General features: G+C 40.6%; 1 protein-coding gene across 1 annotated transcript in view; it reads right to left on the bottom strand.

Annotated features, from left to right (window-relative positions):
* ZNF827 (zinc finger protein 827) overlaps positions 1-14,477 on the bottom strand; it is a 270,975-nt gene that overhangs the window by 164,715 nt on the left and 91,783 nt on the right. Inside the window, exon 4 of the mRNA XM_075860380.1 lies at positions 10,520-10,967. Coding sequence (XP_075716495.1) covers positions 10,520-10,967 — 448 coding nt within the window. The remainder of the gene's footprint in view (positions 1-10,519; positions 10,968-14,477) is intronic.

The following is a 14,477-nucleotide window of genomic DNA, read 5'->3' as shown; positions in this document are numbered from 1 at the left end:
ATTTTCACGGCCTAATTCCAATAAATTCTGCAAAAGACCTGTGGGGTCTAAATGCTCACTATACCCATAGATAGATTCCTTGAGGGGTGTAGTTCCCAAATGGGGTCACTTTTGGGGGGTTTCAACTGTTTTGGCCTCTCATTGGCTTTGCAAATGAAACATGGCACCTGAAAAACTATCACGCAAAATTTGAGCTCCAAAAGCCAAATGGTGCTCCTTCCCTTCTGAACCCTGCCGTAGGTCCAAAACAGCAGTTTATTACCACATATGGGGTATTGCCGTACTCAGAAGAGTTTGCTTTACAAATGTTGGGGTTTCATTTTCTCCTTTATCTATTGTGAAAATGGAGAAATCTGAGCTTAAACGACATTTTATTAGAAAAAACGTAGATTTTCATTTTCACAGCCTAATTACACTAAATTCAGCAAAAGAGCTGTGGGGTCAAAATGCCCACTATACCCCTTAACAAATTCCTTGAGGGGTGTAGTCTGCCAAATGGTGTCTTTTTTGGGGTGTTTTCTTTGTTTTGGCCCCAGAAGACCTCTTCAAACCCGACATGGTGCCTAAAATATATTTAATAAAAATAAGGCACCAATATTCACTAGGTGCTCCTTTGCTTCTGAGGCCTGTGTTTCCGTCCAGTAGCTAGGGCCACACATGGGATCTTTCTAAAAACTGCAGAATCTGGGCAATAAATATTGAATTGCGTATCTCTGGTAAAACCTTATGTGTTACAAAAAAAAAAATGGATTAAAACTGGTAGCCCCCTGTTTGATTTTCACGGTGAGCTGCTCCACAGTAGCGTGTCATTCGGCCCTCACGCACCTCCGTAGCCGCCGTTCACCTCTCACATCAATGGCACCTGGTGCTCCACAGTTTCCACGTTGGTTATTCCCAATTATGCCATTTGTCTACTCACGATACACTTTCACCACATCAGCAGGCGAACAGTTCACAAACTGCGCTGTTTGAGAAATACTGCCACCTTTGGCCCGAAAGCCAATAATCATCACTTTTTGCAATTCTGATAAATCGCCCCTTTTACCCATGGCAACAACGAGTGACATGTGTTCAGACAGCCTATCACACACCTTATATACCCATCAAGCCCACGACACATCACTTTCTTCATGGGCTACGCGCTGCCGACGTTGAAAGTAGGAGCTGGTTATAATATTGTGACTTGACTGTGTAAGACAAAGGGATTGCCCAAAGTGGACAATCTCTTGAAGACAACATCCCTTGCAATCTATGTACATAAGAGGGAGTCCTGGGAGAGTATACCTTCCCTCCAGCACTTGTGCAGTCACCATCTCAATAGACTTATTGCCTCTGACAAAGTAAACCAAGCTACAGTATATGACCTAACTAATAACTGACAAAGTTTACACCTATTTTATAGCACAAAGCCGCCAAACATCACAGTGACCTACACAATCATGATATTGGTGAGGATCTGAGTGCTTGGACCGCTGACTACTAAACGGAAGTCCTAGATGGAGTGGTGGCACAATCTTGATGGATATTTAAATTGACAGAAATCTTACAACAGCTCCAAAGGGGTTTGGGCACATCACTGACTGCTGAGGACCTTTCCATAAAATAATTAATGCATTCTGAGCTTTTCAGTTGATTTTCCCTTTTAAACAGCGTTTTTTTTCCATTTTGAATTTAGTTGTGCAATATAAATAAAATATATTCCTTTAAAAACTGAAGTAAAAAGCAAAACCCTCTTTGCCTTCAAAGCGAAGTGTACACATTTACATTACCATCTAAATGCTGTATCTAAGTGAAGAAAATATTACAGATCCATCCTTCAACCCCTGTGACTTTATATCATGTTGCTAGGCAACACAGCTTATAGGTCAGGTGCAGGGACCTTTAGTAAGTCACCATGAAATGGCTAGGCCTTTTGCATAAATGAAACACATTTGCATGTGTCTCCTGGCATATCAGTATTTCAAAAGATTTCTCACTGTGCAATCTGATGTATAGAGTTCATTCTGACAGCTGGCTGTGACCTTTTTGTATTGTACGGAATCTGAAGACCAATGTGATTTCAATTTCTCGCTTGTGGTTTACTGCATTCCAGGTTCATGGTGACAATCGCTGTTCTACACATATATAGACTGCCAATACAGGCATGTATCAGAAACCTTTAAAAGAAATACAGTACATTTTGAGGATGCTGCCATTTGTTTTGTAACCTACAATAGGCTAAAATCCAATCTGTACAATATATCTGTACACATTTTAAATCTTTAGGCCCTGTTCACACAGAGTTTTTTTTGTAGTGGATACCGCTGATAGAAAAACGGCCGAAATAGCCTCCTATTGATTTCAATGGGAGGTGGAGGCATTTTTATCCCGCGAGCGGAAAAAAAACGCTTGCGGGAAAAATAAGTGATATGCCCTATCTTGAGCAGTTTTCCGCTTTAAAAACCACATTGAAATCAATGGGAGACAGAAAAAAACACATTTTTGACGCGTATTATGGCAAAAAAAATAAAATAATTAAAAAGTAAAAAAAAGGTGCCAAAAAAACGCGGCAAAACTCGCTGCAAGGAAAATGCGACAAAAACCGCCTGTGGTGCAAAACCACTTAAAAAAAAGACAGAGCTGATTTTTACAGGCAGAATTTTCTGCCTGCAAAAAACTCAGTGTGAGCAGGGCCTTAGTAAACATAATTGTAACATGTTTTTCTAAGACACAAATTCTAATAAAGAAGAGGAAAGCTGCAGTATGTTTTCGATTGGTACACGATGGAGGCAAGTCCACTGGTACCAGGAGTTCTTTCTTTCAGGAACATCGCATTGCAATGATAAAAATCCATGTTACTGTACACAACGTGATCTGGTTTCCCATATAGTGTGGTACATTGGTTATCACTTGGTACTACCTACTATGGTTATGTCATATATTTTGATGTTTCTATGGTTAAAGGGAACCTGTCACTACATTCACGGACGTAGCACGAGTGCCAGGATCAGAGACCTTAGGCAAAAAAGTATTTCAACAAAATGCTGCCTGATTCCAGAGATATTATAATTTAAAGGGGTTGTCCGTTTCAGCAAATTAATGTTATTTTTTGTATAATTAAAAGTTATCGTTTTCCAATATACTTTCTGTATTCATTTCTCAGGGTTTAAGATCTCCGCTTGTTGTTATTTAGTAGGAATGGTTTACTTCCAGTGGATAAAATTATGTCCATGGTCATGTGATGGACACACAGGTGTATGGCTCGTTACAGTAAGGGTATGTGCACACGATATCGACAATTACGGCTGAAATTACGGAGCTGTTTTCAGGAGAAAACAGCTCCTGCATTTCAGACGTAATTGCTCGTACTCACGTTTTGCGAGGCGTCCATTACAGACGTAATTTGGAGCTGTTCTTCATTGAAGTCCTGCACTTCTTTGCCGAGGCTGTCATTTTACGCGCCGTCTTTTGACAGCGACGCGTAAAATTACAGGTCGTCGGCAAACCCATTGAAATGAATGGGCAGATGTTTGCCGACGTATTTGAGCCGTGTTTTCAGGCGTAATTCGAGGTGTAAAACGCCTTGTTTACGCCTGAAAATAGGTTGTGTGAACCCAGCCTATGTGTTTCAGAGCTGTGTCTTCTAATGATCCCAGCACCTGTGTGTCCATCATATGACCATGGACAGAATTTTATCCACTGGAAGTAAACAATTAAATAAAATTACAACAAGCAGAGATCTGGTAATTTGCTGAAACCATACAACCCATTTAAATCGTCGGTCTCGGAGAGGTGTTTCCGATAGGTGGCACCCCTCTACCTCTTCCCTGTTATTAACTGATACCTCCCTATCAGTGTAGGAGGATATATTTCAGATATGAGCAGGGAGTTGTGATAGGTCAATGACCCTGTTGCCATCTCATGAAGTCTCGACAATCTTCTGTAAACTAAATAGCCTGGACTCTAGACTGATACAGTTTCCTGCAGTGAAACATCAGGACATGACAGAGATTTGTGCTGCTGATGTGTTTAACACACAAGGGGTTGTCGAGACTGGATACAATTTTGAAACTCTCAGCTGTAAAGGGGGATTTACACTGGGCGATTATCGGGCAGACGAGCGTTCATAGAACTCTTGTTGCAGATAATTGCCCTGTGTAAACAGGGCAGCGATCATCTGCTGATCGTATCGTTTAAAAAAAGTAAAATATTATCGTTGTCGGCAGCACATCTCTGTGTAAACAGGGAGACGCGCTGCCGACATGATAAGGTATGGGGACGAGCAATCGGAGTAACGACCGCTCGTCCACATCCATAGCTCCGTGTGACAGGAGTAAATGAGTGCTGATCAACGATGTGTTGTTGATCGGCGCTCGCTGCACCGGCTGATTATCGGCCGGTCTAGTAGGGCCTTAAAGAGGCTCTGTCACCAGATTAGAAGTGCCCTATCTCCTACATAATCTGATCGGTGCTGTAATGTAGATAACAGTGGTTTTTATTTTGAAAAACGATCATTTTTGAAGTTATTACCTATTTTATATATTATTTTTACCTATTTTATAATTTTATTTTTCCAAGTTACCTATTTTAGCTTTATGCTCATGAGTTTCTTAATGGACAACTGGGCATGTTTTACTTTTTGACCAAGTGGGAGTTGTGGAGAGAAGTGTATGACGCTGACCAATCAGCGTCATACACTTCTCATTGTTCCAGCCCAGCTTTTTTCACTGCACAATCACACTGTAACAATAGGCTGGAACAATGAGAAGTGTATGACGCTGATTGGTCACTGATTGGTCAGCCTCATACACTCCTCTGTACAACGCCCAGTTGGTAAAAAGCAAAACACGCCCAGTTGGTCATTAAGAAACTAATTAGCATAAATCTAAAATTGCTCATAACTTGCTCAAAAATGATTGTTTTTTTGAAAATAAAAACCACTGCTGTTATCTACATTACAGCGCCGATCACGTTATGTAAGAGATAGGCCACTTATAACCTGGTGACAGAGCCTCTTTAAGTGTTATTAGGACTGCACAGGCCTTTAGCCTCTGTATGTAAACAAGAGTGTTCTAATTCCTTGACAGCAATCAGAAATCTTGAAAAAGGTGAGAAATCAAAACAATGTTGCAAAGATTTTAATTATACAATGGTTAAAAAGGTTGTATGATTATAAAAAAAGGGGTCTGCTTTTTTCCAGAAAAAAACTCTTGCAGAATACCATACACCGCGAATGGGCAAGAGTGGCTCTGTTTCTATAAAAAAAACAAAAACACAGACATATTTTTCCATTCTTATGCAACCTGTTTAATACATTATAGCATGCTGATGATCTGGTAAGGACGATGCAGGGAATCTAAATTCCCTAAAGACTTTCTTGCTAATAGTGGGAGTCATGTAATTAATAACAATATATATACGAGGTTTGTCCCAAAAGTAATGAGAATGATTTCCCCAAAAATTAATTTATTCCAAAAACATACAATTATGCTCGATCACCTTGAAAGTGAGCCCCTTGAGTCTAAACTGATTCCAGCGACACTGCCATTCTTTGTAGCAGTGCTGGAAATCTTTGTGTGAGAGGTTGTTCAGAGCCCTCGTTGCGGCTGAAAGGACGTTTTCAACAGTACCAAAATGGTGTCCTTTCAGGTGTGTTTTAATTTTGGGGAACAAAAAAAAGTCACATGGTGCTAAGTCACAGCTATAGAGTGGGTGAGGAAGGGTAAGGATTTTTTTTTGTGCCAAAACCTCCTTCACAGCCAATGATCTGTGACTCTGCGCATTGTCATGGTGGAAGATCCTCGTTTTGGTTATCTCAGGGCGCACTCGCAAAACCCTTCTCATCAAACGTTCCAGGACCTGTAGGTTAAAAGTCTGATTGACTATCTGTCCTGATGGTAAGAATTCTTTGTGAACAACTCCTTGACAGTCCAAAAAAACGATGAGAATTGTTTTGACTCTCGATTTGCTCATGCGGTCTTTCTTCGGTCAAGGTGAATTGGGAGTGTACCATTCTAAACTCTGCATTTTTGTTTCAGGATCGTACTCAAAAACCCATGTTTCATCTGCAGTAATCACTCTACGCAAAAAAAAGTCGGGCTCAGTTGTCACACGAGCCAACAGTTCTTGGGAAATGAACTGACAATTCTCCTTCTGCTCATCGGACAAGTTTTTTTAGACAAGTTTTGCGCAAATTTTCCTCAACTGAGGATGGTACGGCCGTATACTTGAGAGACCCCCGCAAAAATATCCATTCCCACTTTCCTCACAAAGCCCTCGTGGAGAGTGCAAAAAATAATGCTCATTACTTTTGGGATGCACCTCATGTGTGTGTGTATATATATATATATATATATATATATATATATATATATACTGTTTATATGAATGCCTATGATTTTGCATTCATAGCAAAGGTTCTATTAAAAAAAACATCTGAACACTGGAGAATTTTGAATAAACTTTGTACTTCTATCCACCTAACACAATAATATTATGGAGACAATAGTTCTGTATGCCCGGGGTCTGCAAAAGTTACTTTTTTCCTGCAGAAAATGTCAAATGATTAAAGTCGGTATCTAATCACAGTTCATCATCTAGACAGTTACCTCCTTTTTTCCGATTTTTTTTTTGCTGTTTAAAATGTGATCTTTCTAACCATTGAATCTTCTCTCCTGCCTGCATTCAAAGGTCAAAATCGCCCCACTCTCTAAGGAGCAAGGATCAAGGGACATGAGAACGCTAAGCGTTTCCAGGAACACAGTGTAAGGCATAAAAGAAAAATGCAGAGAACAATATACAGTAATATTTATAACCACAAGTCATTTAGCTATGACATTTAGTAAAATGCTACTTGTATTTTTCAGTAGCCAATTACCATCCATATAAGAGCACTGTCAATCTCTCGAGGCTTCTAATGGTATTTGTAATCATCATAGGAGAATAAAAAAAAAAAAACAGTTAAATTTCAAGAACACCAAAATAGATTTATTTTAACTGTAAATGTGAATTCATTACCGTTTTGCTGCTTTGCCGACTTAACTCTGCCAGCTCATAATTTTAGTAATTTTCTGGAATATAGTTGGTCAAAGGGTAAATGTGAGAGAGATCGGGGGATATTACATAGCTGCACAATGATCTAGCTTTGAGGAAAGAGATAGACGATTATTCCCATATGTATGGTGGCTTTTATAATCGTGTATCTATAATTTAACAAAGTTTTAGTGAACCGTCCCTAGCTGGCTAGCCTTGGTCTCCTGACAATGATGTTTTTGAAGCAGCGGAATGGTTATTGCATTTTATGATGCCCAATTTGAAGTATGACATCTCGACAAGCTTTTCCATTTTAGATTTATTCATTACTCTTTATTTAAGCATTGCATTCTTTTCCAGACTATTAGGGACTATTAGGGACATTATCAACCAGAGAAACAGGTCATTATCACAGTTCAGAAGAGAACGTGTATAATGGCGGTAGTGAATTAGGTTTCACTCATACACAGCAGGACAAGGCCGTCTAAAATTGTGAACTGCAGACCATTGGAGACATTTATATCGCATCCTAAGGCTTTTCTATCTATTTGTATAATACCTAGATAAGAGAATTGTTTTCAGTTCTGGCATGTACTGTATCCAAAGATTTATAACTGTCTTCAGCAATATATAAAGGGAGGAATTTATGAAGACTGGCATTTCATATGCCAGTCTTAAAGAGGCTCTGTCACCAGATTTTGCAACCCCTATGTGCTATTGCAGCAGATCGGCGCTGCAATGTAGATTACAGTAACGTTTTTATTTTTAAAAAAGAGCATTTTTGGCCAAGTTATGACCATTTTTGTAGTTATGCAAATGAGGCTTGCAAAAGTCCAAGTGGGTGTGTTTAAAAGTAAAAGTCCAAGTGGGCGTGTATTATGTGCGTACATCGGGGCGTTTTTAATACTTTTACTAGCTGGGCGCTCTGAAGAGAAGTATCATCCACTTCTCTTCACAACGCCCAGCTTCTGGCAGTGCAGATCTGTGACGTCACTCACAGGTCCTGCATCGTGTCGGCCACATCGGCACCAGAGGCTACAGGTTGATTCTGCAGCAGCATCAGCGTTTGCAGGTAAGTCGATCTTACCTGCAAACGCTGATGCTGCTGCAGAATCAACTGTAGCCTCTGGTGCCGATGTGGCCGACACGATGCAGGACCTGTGAGTGACGTCACAGATCTGCACTGTCAGAAGCTGGGCGTTGTGAAGAGAAGTGGATGATACTTCTCTTCAGAGCGCCCAGCTAGTAAAAGTATTAAAAACGCCCCGATGTACGCACATAATACACGCCCACTTGGACTTTTACTTTAAACACGCCCACTTGGACTTTTGCAAGCCTCATTTGCATAAATACAAAAATGGTCATAACTTGGCCAAAAATGCTCGTTTTTAAAAAATAAAAACATTACTGTAATCTACATTTCAGCGCCTATCTGCTGCAATAGCACATAGGGGTTGCAAAATCTGGTGACAGAGCCTCTTTAAGTAAAATGTGCCTAATTTATTAAGAGGCAAATAAATTAGGCGCATCTTCGGCCGTCTGTGCTCCAGAAACTGTCCCCACCCCTTCTGCTAAGTGGCGTGAGTTGTGGAAATGGCATAAAAGTTTCGAGATATTTTATATGCTAGAAATCTGGTGCACAAAAGTTAATCAATTCCCCAAAATATTTAGTAGGTCCAAAAAAAATAACAAAAAAATACATATATAAATGTAATAATATATAGTTCAGTATATAGCACCTGATAAAATGTTACAACTTTTTTGCAACGGATTTCTGCATTTTGTTCCCTCATCCCCAACTTCTGGCCATCTCAGCATCATGTTTACACTATTCAGATTTATTTCATGACAGGAACATATAGAAAAAATGGACAGGTTATACTCCTTTAAAGAGGCTCTGTCACCAGATTTTCAAACCCCTATCTCCTATTGCAGCAGATCGGCGCTGCAATGTAGATAACAGTAACGTGTTTTTTTTTCAAAAACGAGCATTTTTGGCCAAGTTATGAGCATTTTTATGCAAATGAGCCTTTATTAAGTACATCGGGGCATGTTTAAAGTTATGTCCAACTGGGCGTGTATTGTGTGTGTTACATCTGGGCGTTTTTACTTGTTTTATTAGCTGGGCGTTGTGAATGGAAGTGTATGATGCTGACGAATCAGCATCATCCACTTCTCTTCGTTACCACCCAGCTTCTGGCAGTTCAGACACACAGCGTGTCCTCGCTCATCCGACGCGATGAAGTTCCGGAAGTGAGTGACGTCACAACGTGATCTCGCGAGGTCACGCTGTGTGTCTGTGCACTGCCAGAAGCTGGGTGGTAACGAAGAGAAGTGGATGATGCTGATTCGTCAGCATCATACACTTCCATTCACAACGCCCAGCTAGTAAAACAAGTAAAAACGCCCAGATGTACACACACAATACACGCCCACTTGGACATAACTTTAAACACGCCCAGTTTTACTTAAGAAAGGCTCATTTGCATAAATATAAAAATGGTCATAACTTGCCAAAAATGCTTGTTTTTGAAAAAAAACAACGTTACTGTTATCTACATTGCAGCGCCGATCTGCTATAATAGGAGATAGGGGTTTAAAAATCTGGTGACAGAGCCTCTTTAAAGCTCTTTTAGAAGACCTTAGGACTGTGCCAATACAATGGTCTGACACCAACAAACTTAAGAGGATTTCTGGCTAAAACATACAAATGGCCATTTATTAGTATATCAGAAGTTAGAGCGATTACCAAAGTTTCATGGTCATTTTTCGTTTACTTAGGCCTCATGCACACGACCGTAAAAACACCCGTTATTACGGGTCGTAATTACGACCCGTAATAACGGGCTCATAGACTTCTGTTGGCCACGGGTACCTTCCCGTTTTCTCACGGGAAGGTGCCCGTGCCGTTAAAAAGATAGAATATGTTCTATTTTTTTATTTTACGGGTCGTGCTCCTATACTTTATAATGGGAGCACGGCTCGGAAAAACGGCCGGCTGCCCATGGCCGGCCGTGCTCGTAATTACGAGCACGGTCGTGTGCATGAGGCCTCAGAGATGTTGTCAATTTCTGTTTGGTTTTGGCGGAAATTTTAGCAAAAGTGACAACAGGAATTGCCGCAATATTGTTTTTAACTTTTAAATTCACTTCTCAGAAAATTATAATCAGATGTCATTTTGTTAGCATGTTCTATAAATAAGGTAACAGTTTTACCTTTGGTCGCTGAGAAGATAATTTACAGGTGATAATGTGGTAATATGGTGATAATAGTTAATAATGTGGCTGCACTTCCTGTTGTCGCATTTGCAAAAAAACAAAAAACAAAGACTGCTACAGCTGAAAAGAAAAGTGCCAATATCTCTGTTCGTAATGCAAATCTAAGTATCAAGTGTTTGACCATCGCTCTATCTTTTTATTTCATTTTGGGTGGATATCCTCTTCAATTGACTTTTTTAAATAAAATATTCTATATAAAACTAGACTGGATAAAAGAAAATATTTCGTACCTGATAACTTCATCAGAAAATCAGAAGCCATTTTGACAGAGATATCCTGACTGAAAAGAGAAGATGGGCATGTAACAAAGTCCAAAGCATCTTTTAGCTTGATGCTGCTGGGTCGATCAGGGAAGGGCATCATGGAGGGGCAATCATTATCTTTAGGTTCCTCTTTGATAGGTAGTGAACTCACTGCTAAAGAATTGATCTGACTAAAGTTTTCTGGAAGTAGAGAGCTTTGCGCAGGTGAAGCACTCCCTTCATCGTGACTGCCCAAGGAATTATTAAAAGGCGATCCTTTATTGTCAGTATCACTAGGCTCTTCTTTCACCTTTGCTTCAGCTCGAAGAAAGTGCTGATGGCAGCGCATGTGAAGTTTCAGGCTGAAATGGCGTGAAGAGGTGAAAGGGCAGAGCTGACACTGGAAGGTCTCTCCCCTGTCTTGGTGCTGGTGGACCTGATGTGGAATCAATCATAATAAATATTAACATTCTTTACTTCATATCACAAAGCAGACAATATTCAACGGATACATTTATGGTCACAGTTAAAAAGAATGATCAAATATATTCTTATGGGACAAAAAAAAACAAAAACAACTTTTGACTTCAAGCTTAGAAGGCAAGAAGAAAAACAAAAATGTAACATCTTTATTATAGTGGAAAATGTAAAATTATTTTCTGCCTCATAAGAGCTGTATACACAAGCCAAATGTATACTGAACATGTCCTCCCTCCTTTCTTTTGAGAAAGTTTGAGCTTATATAATAATCCAATAATATAGAAACAGTTCATTTTTATCCAGCTCACCAACCAAGTAGATGCGCGGAGGGTGCAGGACTGCACCAAATTGTAGCAGAAAAGGCAAGAAGGTTCCAGCATCAATATCTTGAACCAAATGCTGTGACTAAGGGCCACTTGGGCCTGAAACCGGACAGCTTCTGTTTTATGTGTTGTCCCTGATTTTATGAAGAGAAATGTGCCGAGGCACAGTGTCCCAGTTTCCCAGCCACCAGTCGACTAGTCGATAAGGGTCAGTAAAGGCAGTTAAAATATAACTTTTATTATGTATCAAACAGACAGACAACACTGAAGAGTTAAAATTATATCAAGAGACGGCCAGTATGTGTCGCAGAAGTCAGTGTGCATGCACCCAGTACAACGCTGGACGCAGTGAGAGAGACTGATTCAGCAGCTGCAGACTGCCGTGCATAGAAACAGTCCCCCACGGGTGGAAGCAATGACTGGACCGTCAGTGATAGATTAAAATGGCGATAGCCCCCCCGACATGTTTCGCTGCAGAAGCAGCGTCCTCAGGGGATAAAACGGGGCTAATGAGCGCGCGTTTGAAAACCTGCTCCCTATATAGACTCGTGTGTCTGACGTCTGCATGACGTGTAGCGGCAACAACTCTCCTCAAGGCCAATCAGGTAATCGCAAATGACAAGCCCCCACGCCGAGAAGAGTGGCATGGCAACAGGCCAATAGAACACCGTGATCAGGCATCCAATCACCACGGGAGCTGGGCGCAAGCGCACATCAGTCAAAACGGGTGATAGTCATTCAGAAAGCTCTATGTGCGGGGAGATTGACAACAAGGGCAGCCAGTAAAGAATACAGAACGGCGCCCAATCGAAATACACAAATCCAAACAAGTGGATAACGCAGAGAGCCTCAATCAATGGTGACAGCAAATGCCAAGTAACACATAAAATATGCATTCAATACAATATACACGTCATGATAGCCGCAGAGAGAGCATAAATATACTTACACAACGTAACATGCAGAGTCAATATACACAAGTGCATAATAATATATTCACATAAACACGTCCAGTGGACAAAACTAAATAGTAGGAGAGAGCAGGGATCAGAGCAAGTCGTCTGTTGTATCGATAACAGCATCAATGGTAATACACATGCTTATCAAGCATTAATATAGTATAACTAGATATACATCAAGACTGCATATGTGGTGATCAGTGTATCACATACCTGTCATACCGACAGAAGTATCACAAGGAAAAGTATGTTCAGCAGGAAAGATTAATTCAGCAAAAAGGTTTAGCAAAAAAGGTTTATGACAACAGGAGAAGAGGGTTCAGTACCTCCTATAGAAAAGCCATGAAGGTGAACCCCTCATTTAGGCCATTGGGACTCAGAGAGCTGAGCCTATTTATCCATCGTGCCTCCTCCTGCAGTAGCCTCCTATCTAAGTTGCCGGCCCTAGGTCCAAGTTTCAACTGCGTAATGCCCCAAAATTGAAGGACCTTGGAGTCGCTCCCATGAAAAGATCTCACGTGTCTGGAAATAGAGGTGTCCTCTTTCATATTAATACTACTAACATGTCTAGAGATTCTTCTCCTGAGTTGCTGGGTGGTCTTGCCAACATACAATTTGGGGCAAGGGCATCTGGCGACATATACAACGCCAGTGGTTTGACAGTTAATAAAGTGTCTGATGGTAAATTGACAGCCATTTAGGGGGTTGGTAAAACACTTGGTCTTGGGCATATATGTACAGAAGGAGCACCTACCACAGGGGAAGGATCCCACCGTGGGGGCTGAAAGCCATGTATCACGAGGGATAAGTGGTCTGGAATAATGACTCCGCGTGAGAAATTCACGAAGGTTCCTACCACGTCGAAAAGTCACATTCGGAATGTCAGAAATAGCGTCCGCTAAGTCAGGATCAGACCGCAGAATAGCCCAATGCTTCCCCAAAATCTTAGATATCTGAGTGGAACAGGTGTCAAAGTTACCAATACACCTAATATTGGAACCTACAGGTCTTTCCTCAGCATCATCCTGGAAAGGAACCCTACGAATCTCTTTACATCTGAATTATGCTCCCTATTGGATGATGCTAAGTCTAGACAACTTATCACTTCAGACGAATTCAAATTCTTGTACAATTCCACTCCGACTATTTCAACTTTCTATGCACTCCCAAAGATTCACAAGGATACAAGACCAGTTCCTGGGAGACCCATTGTCTCTGGAAACGACAACCTGACACAGGGCATCAGCACATATGTTGATGAAATGTTGGCACCTTTTGTTAAGGCTCTACCCTCTTTCCTGAGAGACACTAAGGACACCCTCACCAGAATCCAGGGGATCAATGTCACTGACACTACCTTAATCGCCACTATTGACGTAGAATCACTTTACACTAATATTAAGCATGATTTGGGTTTACAGGCGGTACAGTATTTTTTGAACACTAAGGGAATACAATTCCAGGCACACAACACTTTGATACTTTCACTTCTTAAATTCTTATTAACTCACAATTATTTTTTATTTGATGGTAAATTCTACCACCAGGTAAAAGGCACAGCAATGGGCACAGTTTGCGCACCCACTTATGCAAATTTATTTCTAGGGTGGTGGGAGGACACTTTAATTTTTAATGAAGACTTACTTTTTTTCACGTGTCACATACTATTCTGGGGGAGGTATATTGATGATATACTGATCTTCTGGGATGGTGACACTACACTTTTTCATGATTTCATGGATATACTTAATCACAATGACATTGGCATGAAATTCACTCACCACATACATAAAAACACTATTGATTTTCTTGATCTTCAGATCTCTCTGGATTCTGGTGGCGGTGTCCACACTAATGTCTTTAGAAAAAAGACTGCTACCAATAGTTTTTTACAATATGGTAGCTTTCATCCACCAGCACTTAAGAGGGGGATACCTATCGGTCAGTACCTTAGGGCCAGAAGGAACTGTTCCGAGGAACACACTTTCAAATTAGAATGTGATGCCCTCTTCCATAAATTTCTGGCAAGAGGCTACCCCAAAAAAATCCTACATCGAGCTTATGCCAGAGCTAAGGCCACTCCTAGAGAGGAACTGCTCTATGGCAGAAAAACTAATGCTGAGGAAAGACCTGTAGGTTCCAATATTAGGTGTATTGGTAACTTTGACACCTGTTCCACTCAGA

The sequence above is a fragment of the Rhinoderma darwinii genome, chromosome 1, assembly GCF_050947455.1.
Source record: "Rhinoderma darwinii isolate aRhiDar2 chromosome 1, aRhiDar2.hap1, whole genome shotgun sequence".
In the NCBI taxonomy this organism is placed as follows: domain Eukaryota; kingdom Metazoa; phylum Chordata; class Amphibia; order Anura; family Rhinodermatidae; genus Rhinoderma; species Rhinoderma darwinii.
Note: the sequence above shows the minus strand (reverse complement) of the source record. Positions and strands in the feature narration are given on the sequence as shown.